This window comes from Dryobates pubescens, chromosome Z (genome assembly GCF_014839835.1).
Source record: "Dryobates pubescens isolate bDryPub1 chromosome Z, bDryPub1.pri, whole genome shotgun sequence".
Taxonomy (NCBI): domain Eukaryota; kingdom Metazoa; phylum Chordata; class Aves; order Piciformes; family Picidae; genus Dryobates; species Dryobates pubescens.
In genome coordinates, this window is record NC_071657.1 from 119,358,699 (window position 1) to 119,372,361 (window position 13,663).

The 13,663-nt window shown below is 47.1% G+C and overlaps 1 protein-coding gene across 1 annotated transcript in view; it reads left to right on the forward strand.

The window, feature by feature from the left end:
- The window catches only part of EXOC4 (exocyst complex component 4), a 488,502-nt gene extending 484,847 nt beyond the window's left edge, over positions 1-3,655 (forward strand). Inside the window, exon 18 of the mRNA XM_009900238.2 lies at positions 2,307-3,655. Within this exon, the coding sequence (XP_009898540.1) occupies positions 2,307-2,544 (238 nt within the window). The 3' untranslated portion in view covers positions 2,545-3,655. The remainder of the gene's footprint in view (positions 1-2,306) is intronic.
- Positions 3,656-13,663: the final 10,008 nt, after the last annotated feature.

Genomic DNA, 13,663 nt, shown 5'->3' on the forward strand with positions numbered 1-13,663 from the left:
ATCACTTCCCTCCATCTGGTGGCCATGATACTTTTGACACAGCCCATGATGCAATTTGCCTTCTGGGCTACAAGTGTCCACTGCTGGCTCACATCCATCTTCTCATCCACCAGCAGCCCCAAGTCCTTTTCTGCAGGCCTGCTCTCAATCTCATCATCCCCCAGCCTGTACTGATCTTGAGGATAGCCCTGACCCAAATGCGGGTCCTTGCACTTTGCCTTATTGAGCTTCATGAGATTCTCCTCAGCCCAATTCTCAGTCCACTCCCAGCCCATGGTTTTCTGCAGTGGTTGGATTGACAGCTGTCAGAACTGCCTCACTGCTTCTGTGTCCCACTTTCCCTCCCAGTTAGGACTTGCTTAAATTCCCTTCCTTGGAAATCCATCCTGTGACTAATGCCACTTTACATGAATTGACACCAGCCTGCACCACAATCTCTCTGTTAGCCTTCTCTTCAGATGATCTTTTACTTCTTAAAAGGAACACCTTGGCTCTTGGATGAAATTCATTTTTCATTATTTAATATTTTTTTTCTCTCAAACTGTGCATCTCAGTAGCATTGGAGGCCTCTGGAGTTTTGGTCTTGGAGCTCTTCTCATGCTCAGCATTAGCATCTCTCTGTAAGAGGGCTTCATGAGGGACAAAATCTCTACCTTCCCTACCCTGTGATTCCTTGCCAGAAGACTCTCGTTCTTGCAGACTGAGTGACTATCAGATAGACATCTGTACAACACCATATAAATACAGATCCATGTCCTGTGGGACAGCAAGTTCACCATGAGCCAGCAATTTGCCCTCGTGGCCAAGAAGGCAAATGGTCTCTTGGGGTGCATTAAGAAAAGTGTGGCCAGCAGGTCAAGGTAGGTTCTCCTCCAACTTTACTCTGCCCTAGTGAAGCTACATCTGGAAGACTGTGTCCAGTTCTGGGCTCAAGAGAGATAGAGAACTAGTGGAGAGAGTCCAACAGAGGGCTACAAAGATGCTCAGGGGCCTGGAGCATCTCCATGAGGAGGAAAGGCTGAGAGGCCTGGGGCTCTGAGCCTGGAGAAGAGCAGCCTGAGAGGGGATGTGATCAATGCTCAGCAAGAGCTAAAGGGCGAGAGCAAAAGGACAAGGGCCAGAAACTTTTCAGTGGTGCCCAGTGACAGGACAAGGGACAATGGGCACAAACAAGAACCCAGAAGGTTCTACCTAAACCTAAGGAGAAACTTTCTTTCCTGTGAGGGTGCTGGAGCACTGGACCAGACTGCCCAGAGAGGTTGTGGAGTCTCCTTCTCTGGAGATATTCCAAACCTGCCTGGACATTGTGATCCTGTGCAACCTGCTCTGAGTGACCCTGATTTAGCAGGGGGGTTGGAGTGAATGATCTCCAGAGGACCCTTCCAACCCCCACTGTGCTGGGATTTGGGGATATACGTCCGTATCAATATGCTGCTTTGTACATGCTGGGTGCCAAACAGTGACATCTCAGCTGACAATAGCTAAGATGAAAGAGGAGCCCTCAGTTCCTCATGGTTGTGTTGTGGGGAGCAGATTTGTGCATGTATGTGCCCACCTGCCATCTCCTGATGTTCAGTGGAATATGTTTATGCTCTTTTTGTACAGCAGCTAATGCAGCCTTCTCTGCTCATGTCACTGATGTATAAAAGTCATAGTGGATGGTGAATGGTGGTGCAGGACTAGGACAGGGATTGTCCCTCTGTGTTTAGTACTGGTGAGGCTGTACCTCAAATACTGGGTACAGTTTTGGGCCTCTCACACCAAGAAGGACACTGAGGTGCTGGAGTATGTCCAGAGAAGAGTAACGAAGGTGGTGAAGGGTCTGGAGAACAAGTCTTGTGAGGAGCAGCTGAGGAAACTAGGCTTGTTTAGCCTAGAGAAAAGGAGGCTGAGGGGAGACCTTCTGGTTCTCTAAAGCTCCCTGAAAAGAGGTTGGAGCCAGGTTGGGGGTTGGTCTCTTCTCCCAGGGAACAAGTAATAAGAAGAAATGGCCTCAAATTGTGTCAGGGAAGGTTTAGGTTGAACATGAGGAAAAATTTCTTCCCTGAAAGGGTTGTGAAGGCCTGCAGTAGGCTTCCCAGGGCACTGGTGGAGTCCCCATCCCTGGAGGGATTTCAAGGCTCTGTATAGATGTGGTGTTGAGGGCCATGGTTTAGTGGTGATCTGCCAGTGCTGGGTTAATGGTTGGACTGGATGATGTTAAAAATCTTTTCAAACTGAAATGATTCTGTTCTGCAGAAATAAAGGTGTGGAGCACCAGGTATCACTACTCACCAAAGTGGGTTTTTTGTTTACTTGCTTTTCAGGCAGTATTATGAGATGCTCTACAACACAGCAGATGAGCTGTTAAACCTCGTGGTGGATCAAGGGGTGAAGTACACGGAGCTGGAATACATCTATGCCCTCAACTTACTTCACCGGAGCCAGACAGGTGTGGGAGACCAAACCACCCAGAACATGAGGCTGCAGCGATTGAAGGAGATCATTTGTGAGCAAGCTGCTATCAAACAAGCCACCAAGGACAAGAAAATCACCACCGTGTAATCTGCTCCCTTGCTCAGATTCACTGAGCAGCACGGGCTGTCAGGTTGCAGGTCCAAGCCTCTGCATTTCTGCTGTAATCAAAGGCAAAAGCATGTTATATTCTGGGTGACATTGTACTAGTGAGGAGGGAAATGCCATTGAAAATTGGGGTCTGGGGTTGTTCTGAGGGGTTTGATGTGTAATCACATAGTGCATCTTTAACATGGTTTCCCAAGAGTGATCACACTAGGAACAGGCATCCTGGTGAAGATTTGGGTGGCATATTTGGCTTTGCTCCGTTGCTGCTACCTTAACCTGAGATGGAAAGCAAGCTTCTGTGTCTGGCAGGGTGGGAAAAGAGGAGATTTCACCCTCAGTTTAGGTCAGAGTCTTCAGTGGAAGTACAGATCATGCTTAACACCCAAGCATGGACCTGTTGGTCACAATGTGGGGTTTTGATGGTGTTAAAGCTGTTCCAATAGCGTTGCTGCATGGAGTCTGTTTCAGTTCCACCAGTACTATTCTCCATGACAGTTGTAGATGCATTAAGTTTTCTGCTGTTCTGAGATCTGGATGCTTGTTCCTTCAGATAACAATAAGCCCTTTCTCGTGGTGGGGAGGTACCATGGGACCATTTGTTTCCACTTCTTCATTATCCTAGAGCCACATGACATCAGTTTCTACAGCACTTTACAGCACTGGATGATGGTGCATGTAGGAGAAAATTGCCAATATCAGATAATAGCAAAACTTAATCCTCTTTTTTCTGAATATACTTTGAGTTTCCCCAGCTCAAAAGATATTTTGCAGTCACCATTTGATGTACTGGAAGGACACACAAGCTTATATAGCTCAGCACTGATGATCACCAAGGGCAGGAGAAGGGCAGATCCTAGCTCTGGAGTCTGAGGCCTGCCTAGGTCACTATTTCTGCCCTGTCTTGACCATGTAAAGTCACCTGGTAAAAGGTTCCTTATTTACTGAGGCTGAGCAGTTTACCTCATTGCTCCAAACCAAGAGTACACTGCACTTGTATTTGTCAAATGGTCAGCCCATACGGGCTTTATGTGCTGAAACAGCATCTCTCTGAGTTGTGTCAGTCCCAAACCTGGAAAATTAAAGGATGCTTGAAGACTCCACAAGGACTCCAGTGCTTTGTCTATTTTTAAAAACACATTGTCGTGGTATTTACAAGATTCCCTTCTAGGTCTGTATTCATGTGGTGTCCTTCAGGGTTACATCTGTGTGGAAATGATCTTCTGAATCATTCAGTCTAACCCTCAGCTACTTCAGGCCAACTAGACAAGAAGCTTCTCAACATCCATGTTAAAAGCAGAATAGTTCTTCACGTTAAAAATCTTCTGGTGAAGGGTCTAGAGAACAAGTCTTGTGAGGAATAGCTGAGGGAACTGGGGTTGTTTAGTCTGGAGAAAAGGAGGCTGAGGGGAGACCTCATTGCTCTCTGCAACTCCTTGAAAGGAGGTTGGAATGAGGTGGGGTTCTGTCTCTTCTCCCTAGTAGAACAAGATGAAATGACCTGAAATTGTGCCATGGTGGTGTAGGTTGGAAACTAGGGAAAATTTCTTTGCTGCAAGAGTGGTCAGGCATTGGAACTGGCTGCCCAGAGAGGTGGTAGAATCACCATCCCTGGAGGTGCTTCAAAAATGTGCTGCCATGGCACTTCAGGATGTGATTTAATGGCCATGGTGGTGTTACATTGATGGTTGGACTTGATGACCTTGGGGGTCTGGTTTCTAGTCTCATTTTATTCAGGAGCTTAGGTTTCACTATGCTGATATTGGCCATTGACTGGAAGACTTCCTTCCATTCCTTGATGAATTAGCATCAGTGAGTGTGGAGAACTCATCCTGGTGACACCGGTGATGATGTGGGGGCCTTTCTGGGGTACCTTCCAAGATCTGTATTAACCTGCTGAAACACTAAATGCTGCAGTGGAGACATGGAGAAGCAGACTCTGCCATATTCAGACTTTGGAGGAAGGTAAAGCAGCTGCTTGGTATGTTTGAGACCCTTTGAGTACAGAAGTGATTTTTGAGGAGCTTTTAATTCAGACTAGTTTGTTGTGTCCTAATTGTAAAATCACAGAATCATAGAATACTTTAGGTTGGAAGGGAACTTTAAAGGTCATCTAGTTCATCTTCAACTAGATCAGGATGCTCAGAGCCCCAGACAACCTGGCCTGGAATGGTTCCAGGGATAGGGCTTCTACCGCCTCTCTGGACAACGTGTGCCAGTACTTCACTGGCACTGCTTCACTTGTGGAGTCACCATCCCTGGAGGGGTTCGAGAGTGGATTGGATGTGGCACTTGGTGCCATGGTCTAGTCATGAGGTCTGTGGTGACAGGTTGGACTTCATGATCTTTGAGGTCTCTTCCAACCTTGGTGATACTGATACCACCCTCAGTATAAATAAATTCTTCTCTCAGTATAAATAAATTCTTCTTTGTATCTAGTCTACATTTTCCCTTTTTTATGTCTTTAATAGCTTAATAATGTGAGGTTGTGCTTCATCTTCATATGGCTGATCTTGTGCTTTGTAATCCACATTTTCCACCCACCAAGCAGCTGTGTGGGCAGGTGCCATGACAGATTGCCTGAAACCAAGACAATTTCAGTCTTGGAAATATGTTTGCTTCTAAACCAAATTGTTTAAAAGACTGTTCTTTGGATTACCCTTCACATGGTCCAGCACACCACAAAGCCCTGGCTCACGTCTGTGTGGTGACCCTTAGAATACATAGAATACACAGAATAAACCAGGTTGGAAGAGACCTTCAAGATCATCGCGTCCAACCCATCAACCAATCCAACACCACCCAAACATCTAACCCACGGCACCAAGCACCCCATCAAGTCTTCTCCTGAAAACCTCCAATGATGACGACTCCACCACCTCCCCAGGCAGCCCATTCCAATGTGCAATCACTCTTTCTGTATAGAACTTTTTCCTAACATCTAGCCTGAACCTCCCCTGGTGCAGCCTGAGACTGTGTCCTCTTGTTCTGGCACTGGCCGCCTGGGAGAAGAGACCAACATCCGTCTGTCACCCTTCTGGGACTTGGTGAGTAAGGAACTGGCTTGGTGATTGCACTCAGATAATGATGGTAAGTGACTCAGTGTCTAAGTGGGGACAAGTGAAAAGTGGCGTTCCTCAGGGGTTGGTGCTTTGACTGGTACTGTTTAACATCTTTTTTGGTGGCATGGATAATAGGATCAAGGCACTCTCAGCAAGTTTGCCAACAACTCCAAGCTCTGTGGTGTGGTTGATGTGATGGAGGGATGGGATGTCATCCAGAGTGACCTTGACAGGCTTGAGAGGTGGGCCAGTGCCAACCTAATGAAGTTCAACAAAGCCAAGTACAAGGTCCTGCATGTGGGTTGAGACAATCCCAAGCACAGACACAGGCTGGATGGAGAATGGATAGGGAGCAGTCCTGAAAAGAAGAACTTGAGGATGATGGTTGATGAGAAGCTCAACATGAGCCATCAATGTGCACTTGCAGCTCACAAGCCAACCATGTCCTGGGCTGATCCCGAGCAGCTTGAGCAGCAGGTAGCAGGAGTGGATTCTGCTCCTCTGCTCCACTCTGCTGAGACCCCAGCTGCAGTGCTGGGGCCAGCTCTGGAGTCCTCAGCACAGGAGAGACCTGTTGGAGTGAGGCCAGAGGAGGCCACCAAAGTTATCAGAGGGCTGGAAGCCCTCTGCTCTGAAGCCAGGCTGAGAGAGTTGGGGTTTTTCAGGCTGGAGAAGGCCCCAGGGAGACTTTCTAGTGGCCCATCAGTACTTGAAGGGGCCAAGAAGAAAGCTATAGGCTTGGTAGCAGGGCCTGATGTGACAGGACAAGGGGAGATAGTTTTAAACTAAAAGAGGAAACCTTCTAGTATTTGAAGGGACCCTCCAGGAGAGTTGGAGAGGGACTTTTTACAAAGGTATGTATTTACAGGATGAGGGGTAATGACTTCAAAGTGGAAGAAGCTCAATTTAGATTAGACTTCAGGAGAGAGTTCTTCACCAGGCGTGTGGTGAAACACTGCAGCAGGTTGCTCAGAGAAGTTGTGGAGTCTCCTACCCTGGAAGTGTTCATAATCCAGACTGGATAGGGCCTTGAGCAAACCTGGTCTAGTAGGGGGTATCTTTGCCCATCGCAGGACGGGTTGGAACTAGATAATCTTTAAGGTCCTTTCCAACCCAGACCATTCCATGATTCTATGATGTGCTGAACTGCATGGCACAGGAACACCATGGCACCACTGTGGCCAGAAGAGAAGCATTTACATACAGAGACTTGCCTAGAGCCTGGTGTAAAGGGAAGAAAAGATTTTGCAATTGAGCTAATTGCAGTGTATAATTAGCTTGTGTCTCTCTCCTCAAGTGTTCAGACTCTCAGCCCCCTGCAAGTTAATTCTCTGTGTATTAAAGTGGTCACACCAAGGACACAAAGGGAGGTGAGGATTGCAAGAGCACTCAGAGAAAGCCATGAGCAGCAAGTGGCAGGTAGGAATCCATACTGAGCACTTTATTTCAGCCACCCATTGACTTTTGCTGCACAAGCTCCAGCATCACAAGATGCTGGAGTGTCCAGAGAAGGGCAACAAAGCTGTTGGAGGGTCTGGAGAGCAAGTCTTGTGAGGAGCAGTTTGGGGAACTGGGGTTGCTTAGTCTGGACAAGAGAGGACTGAGGACAAACCTCACTGCTGTCTACAACACCCTGTAAAGGAGACTGCAGTGAGGTAGGGATCAATCTCTTCTCTCTAGTATCAGGAGAGGAAATGGCCAGAAGTTGTGCCAGGGGAGATTTAGGTTGGATTTTAGGAACATTTCTTTACTAGAAGACTGGTCAGACTTTGGAACAGGCTGTCCAGGGAGGTGGTGGAGTCACCATCCTTGGAGGTGTTCAAGGAACATGTGGACATGGCACTTTGGGACATGGTTTAATGGGTATGGTGGTCATAGATTGATGATTGGACTCAGAGGTCTTTACCAAACAAAACAATTCTGTGATTCTATGATTCTACAAGATGCTGCTGTCAGCCTTAACAAATCCTTAGTAAATATTTTTTTCCCAGAGCAGTACCTCAGGAATGCACTGTGTTTTCTTAGAATCATGGAATCATTTGGGTTGGAAAAGACTGTTGAGATCATCCAGTCCAACCATTGACACAGCAGTGCCAAGTCCACCATTAAACCATGTCCCTCAGCACCACAATCCTTGCCAAGGGATGTGTAGAAGTAGAACACAATGAAGATTGTGAATTTGAACCATGTAAGTCTCCAGAGGGCTCATGTTCAGGCAGTGCACCTAGTTCTGGATGTGTATGTGTCCATTTTAGATCCCCCACTCTCCTTGCTGTTAAATAATCAGCAGGTCCATCTCCTGCACAGTGCAGTTAGGCTTTGCTAGACCATCTTCCAGTAAGTTTCCCTGCTCTGTGTGTGTTTCCAGAGTGCACTAATGGAACAGAAGCAACCCACTTGCTGCAAAGCACCTGGACAGTCTGAGCAGTGAGGGGGCTATTTTGGCATTAAGCCCACCTAGAAAAAGAGTCCTCTTGCAAAGAGTCTGCTTTGTGTGTTGGTGTTTGTGGCAAATCCTCTCTTGCTAATAGGGCATGGAGTGGGTGGGGGAGAGATCTTTTGGGAACATTTTGGGTTCTTTAAGCTGTTATTGTGGGCAGAGTCAAGCTGTTATGTTTAATAGTAAATAACTATTCAGACAACACGTGGCTTATGCACTCACCATGTCCACAGAAACACACACCACCATCTGCAAGAAAGGAGGCCATGAAGATGATCAGAGTGCTGAAGCACTTCCCTTAGGAGGACAGGCTGAGAGAGTTGCAGTTATTCAGCCTGGAGAAGAGAAAGTTCTGGAGACACCTTCCTGTGGCTTTCCAGTACTTGAAGGGGGCCTGCAGGAAAGCTGGGGAGGGATATTTTACAAGGGCTTGTAGAGGTAGGATGAGGGGTGAGGGTTTCAAACTAAAAGAGGTGAGATTTAGAAATGAATTCTTCACTGTGAGGATGATGAGACACAGAACAAGTCACCTAGAGACACTGTGAATGTCCCATTCCTGGAGGTGTTCAAAGCCAGTTTAGATGGGGCTTTGATCAACCTGTTCTTGTAGAAGGTGTCCCTACCCAGGGCAGGGTGGTTGAAACTAGATGACCTTTGAAGTCTCCTCCAACCCAGACTATTCCATGACTGTAGGATATGATCTAGAGCCACAGATGGGAGGCCCTCATAACAAGATTGTCCCCCTCTTTTTTTCAGCCCCCCCTTTAAGTCCTGTAAGTCTGCATGAAGGTCTCCCCAGCACCTTATCCAGGCTGAACAACCCCATCTCTCTAGCCTTTCCTCACAGAAGAGGTGTTTCAGCACTTTTGAAGTCCTGACGTGACCCTGCAGAACACAACAGTTTATGGACAAAGCCCAGAGATTTTGTTTTGTGAAGAAACATGAAATGCCATCATCTCTGCCAACACTTAGAGAGTAATTGCTCTGTGGATGTGACCTTTTGGTGCTTAAAGAGACAAGGAAATACTTTTGCAGACCACAAACCAAAATACTTTCATGTGAGCTGTACAAGTTCATGAAGGTTTCACAATTTCCTCTTACAGCCTTGTAATTTTTACTGGGTTTTAATTATCACACTCTTTTGAAACTGGCGCCAGACACAATAGAAGAAGTGGAAGCAAACTGCTCTGGTTCTTTTCATAGTTGTGTATCCTGTTGGAAAGCAGCTCTGCAGAGAAGGACCTGGCACTCCTGATGGACAGCAATTTCACTGTAAGTCAGCAATGTACCCTTGTGGCCAAGAAGGCAAATGGTCTCCTGGGGTACATGAAGGCGGCTCTGGCCAGTAAATCTAGGCAAGTTCTCCTCCCCCTTTACTCTGCCCTAGTGAGGTCACAAGTGGAGTCCTGTGTCCAGTTCTGAGCTCCTCAGTTCAAGAGACAAGGAACTACTGGAGACAGTCCAGCGGAGGATACAAAGATGCTGAGGGGCCTGGAGCATCGCTGTGAAGAGGAAAGGCTGAGAGCCCTGGCAAAGTTTAGCCTCGTTCTTCTCAATGCTGATCATTATCTAAAGGGTGGGGATGGATGCTTGGATGGATAGATTAGATAGATAGATAGGCAGGCCCTCCAGGGATATCATTGTATGGGTCTCCCCAACCCCATAATCTTCCATGCATGTGATAAGCATGACAATTCAGAGGCAGCTGGAAGGGTTGGCTGAGGAGCTGTACCAACGAGACTCTCTCTCTGCCTTTTATTGGCAGTGTTTGTATTTTATTTGCATAAGTCATAATTGCAAATGTCTTTCTGAATGTGGTAGATGGCAGTAAAGGGGAGGGTACTTAGACAGAGGGCCAGGGAGAGCTGCCAAGCGGAAATGAGCATTGCAGTAATATTGATTCTATTGCTCTCAGACAAGTGAGGAGCTTTTTTTAGTGGGGGAAAGAGTTGTTTTACTGAGCTGAGACATGGAGAAGTCACACAAGTGGTCACTTGCACCCTGATCTTTAGTCCTGGGGATTAATTCCCACAGTGGGATGTGATACCTAAGCCTCATCCATCACTGCAGACCTTGGCCACAAAGCTGACTATACTCTAATTTCAGGAATTTATTACCCAGTGTTTCATTCTACTGCACCTTAAATACCCAGCGACCCACATCAATTCTATCACAGCAGCAATGTGAGCCTCAGGCAAGGCTGGATGTCCTCTACCACGCATGGGCATAGCAGGGGATGTGCTGCCCTGAAGAGTTTGTGCTCCAAACAGGCGTGACAGATGATAAACTCAAAGAGTAGCTGAGGTGCAGAGAAGTCAAATGTTACTCTCCAGGCCATGCTCTCTGGAGTACTAGCCCTGCTCCCTCATTAAAGGACTGGAACATCTGTCTTATGAGGAAAGGCTGAGGGACCTGAGGCTGTTTAGACTGGAGAAGAGACAGTTGAGAGGGGATCTCATTAATGTTTATAAATATCTGAAGGGTGGGTGTCAAGAAGAAGGGGCCAGGCTCTTTTCAGTGGTGTCCTAGTGTGATAGGTATGATAGGTGTGATAGGACTAGGGGCAATGGATACAAACTGGAACACTGGGAGTTCCACCTCACATGAGGAAAACTTTACTTTGAGGGTGCTGGAGCCCTGGAACAGGCTGTCCAGAGAGGTTGTGGAGTCTCCTCTGGAGACTTTCAAGCCCTGTCTGGATGTGCTCCTGCATGGCCTGCCCTTGGTGATCCTGCTTTGGCAGGATCTCTGATCTCTGGAGGTCCTTTCCAAACCCTACCATTCTGTGATTACTAGGCAAAGCCATCTTGTCAATCCAAGCTGGAGCTGCCTGCACCCTGCAGTTCAGGGTTTAGTTCTTTGCATCGAGTAAGGAGCGTGCTCAGAAATGAGGCATTTTATTTTATTTTGCATTGCTTCCTTTGCTGATGGGATCTAACAACAGAGCCAGGATTTAAATAAATAAATAAATAAACAAAAATGAGGTAGCTGCAGCCAGCATATAATCATTAAATTTGCTTTTGGGTGACCTGTGTGCAATTCATCAGGAGCGATTTATTGGGAAGTTCATTGCATCCCTGTTCATTATTTACTCTGTTAGGCTTAGGCACAGTGGCAATCAGTGGAGAAAATTGGACTGTTAGGGCCATGGGCTTGGGTGTTTGTAATTTCCTCTGCTGAGCTGCAGCATGAAATACATTTGGCACAGACAAATCACTCCCTCTACTGCCACAGCTCAGTGTGCTCATCTGGTGGCACCTGGCCATCCATGTGGGTCTGACCATTGGAGAGGTGGATGCAGGTCTGGGGAGAAGAAAAGAGAAATAGAAAGCAGCCTGAATTGCAGAATCATTGAATTGATTTGCATGGAAGAGACCTTTGAGATCATCTAGTCCAACTATTAACCCAGCACTGCTAGGTCACCACTAAACCATGTTCCTCAGCACCTCATCTACATGGATCTACATCTCCAGGTGTAAGGACTCCACAACTGCCCCAGGCAGCCTGTTGCAGGGCTTGACAACCCTTTTGGGGAAGAAACTGTTCAACCCCCAAATCCTGATCCAAAGGCCTGTGGTGGCTTAAATGAAGATCACAGATATTTTTAATGCCTCTGCCTCCCAGCTGAGGCAGAGCTCTTGCAAAGCTCTTGCTCCTGGCAGAGTCCCACTCCCTTGATTGCAGTGAGACACACTTCAGTGGCTTAGTGATTCTGAATATAGCAAACTCCACCAGCTCTATAACAACCAGAGATCAACTCTCACTTAATCCCAGCATGGTGCAGGTTGGAAGGAACCTCTGAAGATCATCTAGTCCAACCACTCCACTAGAGTGGAGTCACCCAGAACAGGTTGCCCAGGACAATGTCCAGGTAGGTTTTGAAAGCTGATGTAGAAGACTCTACAAGGTCACTAGACAGCCTAGTCTGGGACTCTGGCACCCTCACAGAAAAGAACTTTTTCTGTATGTTGAGGTTTGGAATTTCTCCAGAGAAGGAGACCATGCAACCTCTCTTGGGAGCCTGCTCCAGGGCTCTGGGCACCCTCACAGGAAAGAATTTTTCCCATATGTTTGGGAGGAATTTTCTATGATCCAGTTTGTGTGTGTTGCCCCTTGACCTATCACTGGGCACCACTCAGAACAGTCTGGCCCCATCATCTTGACCCTTGCTGTGGGTAGCCTACTCTAGGTGGCCCTACTGTAGCAAAGATGTTGGGCTACATGACCTCCAGAAATCCCTTCCAACCTTCACCATTCTGTGATTCCATGATGGGGAAATGAGTAAAACCTAAACCAGGGCATGCAGGGAACTAGTCTCAGGAGTGTGGCTGGTCTCCCAGCAGGCTTAATAACAGCCACAGGAGTAAGGTGAAAAGAAGGTATAAAATGTACTCATAATTCTTGCCCAATCACCATGAAAACTGGGAAGCGCAAAGTTAGATTCATCACAGAATCACAATGGCAGGGGTTGGAAGTGACCTCTGGAAGTCAAGTGCAACCCCTCCACCAAAGCAGGATCACCTCGGGCAGGTGATTTGCATTTGGTAAAGCATGATTTGAGCAGCACCAAGCAGCCTGTTTTACACCTTGCTTTTCCTCCTATTCAAGAGCACCAAGTGCATTCCAGGTTTCCCCTTCTTCCCTACATCCAGCTGGGTCCTTTTATTACTTTCTTGGTGAATCACCAAGAACATTTGCATGGGGCTCCTGCAAGTGCAAAGAGCTCACAGAGTGCTGGGGCTGCCTATAAATCTGCTCTGCATGTGGCAGGGAGCTGATTGTTTTTATAATGGAACAGTAAATCAGTGTATTTAAGGGCAGCGTGTGCTGTTATCACTTCTGAGTATGAAATGCTCCCTCTGCCAGTAGTGGGAAGGGTTTATGAAGTGGGAAGGTTTTATTACCATACATCCACTGAGGGGACAGGTTGAGGCAGTTAGGGTTGTTCAGCCTGGAGAAGAGAAGGCTCTAGGGATAACTTCTGGTGAGCTTCCAGTACCTGAAGAGGGCCTACAAAAAACCTGGGGAGGGTCTTTTTACAAAGGCTTGTAATGACAGGAGAGGGAATGGATTGAAACTTGAGGAGAGTGGATTTAGACTGGGGATTAGGAAGACATTCTTTACAGTGAGGGTTGTGAGACACTGGAACAGGTTGCCCAGGGAAGTTGTAGATGCCCCCTCCCTGTAGGTTTTCAAGGCCAGGTTGGATGAGGCCTTGAGCAACCTGGTCTAGTGCAAGGTGTCCCTGCCCATGGCAGGGGATTTGGAACTAGATGATCTTTAAGGTCCTTTCCAACCCAAACTGCTCTATGATTAAGATAGTAACTGCTGATTTAGAACTTTAGTTATGCTTTTGGGATTTTTTTTTTGGGGGGGTGGGGGGGTGGGGTGTGTTCTTTTTGGTGGGTTTTTGTTTGGTTGGTGGTTTTTGTTTGGGTTTTTTTTTTTGGGGGGTGGGGGGGTGGGGGGGGGGTGTTGTTTTAACATTCAGTTCAGTGTTTGCTCTTCCAGAGCCAGGAGAATTATTTCACACCACAGAGAAGCACTGTTCAAAGCATGACATGAGACTGAATGGCTGGGGAAACATCTCTCACCCTCTGTG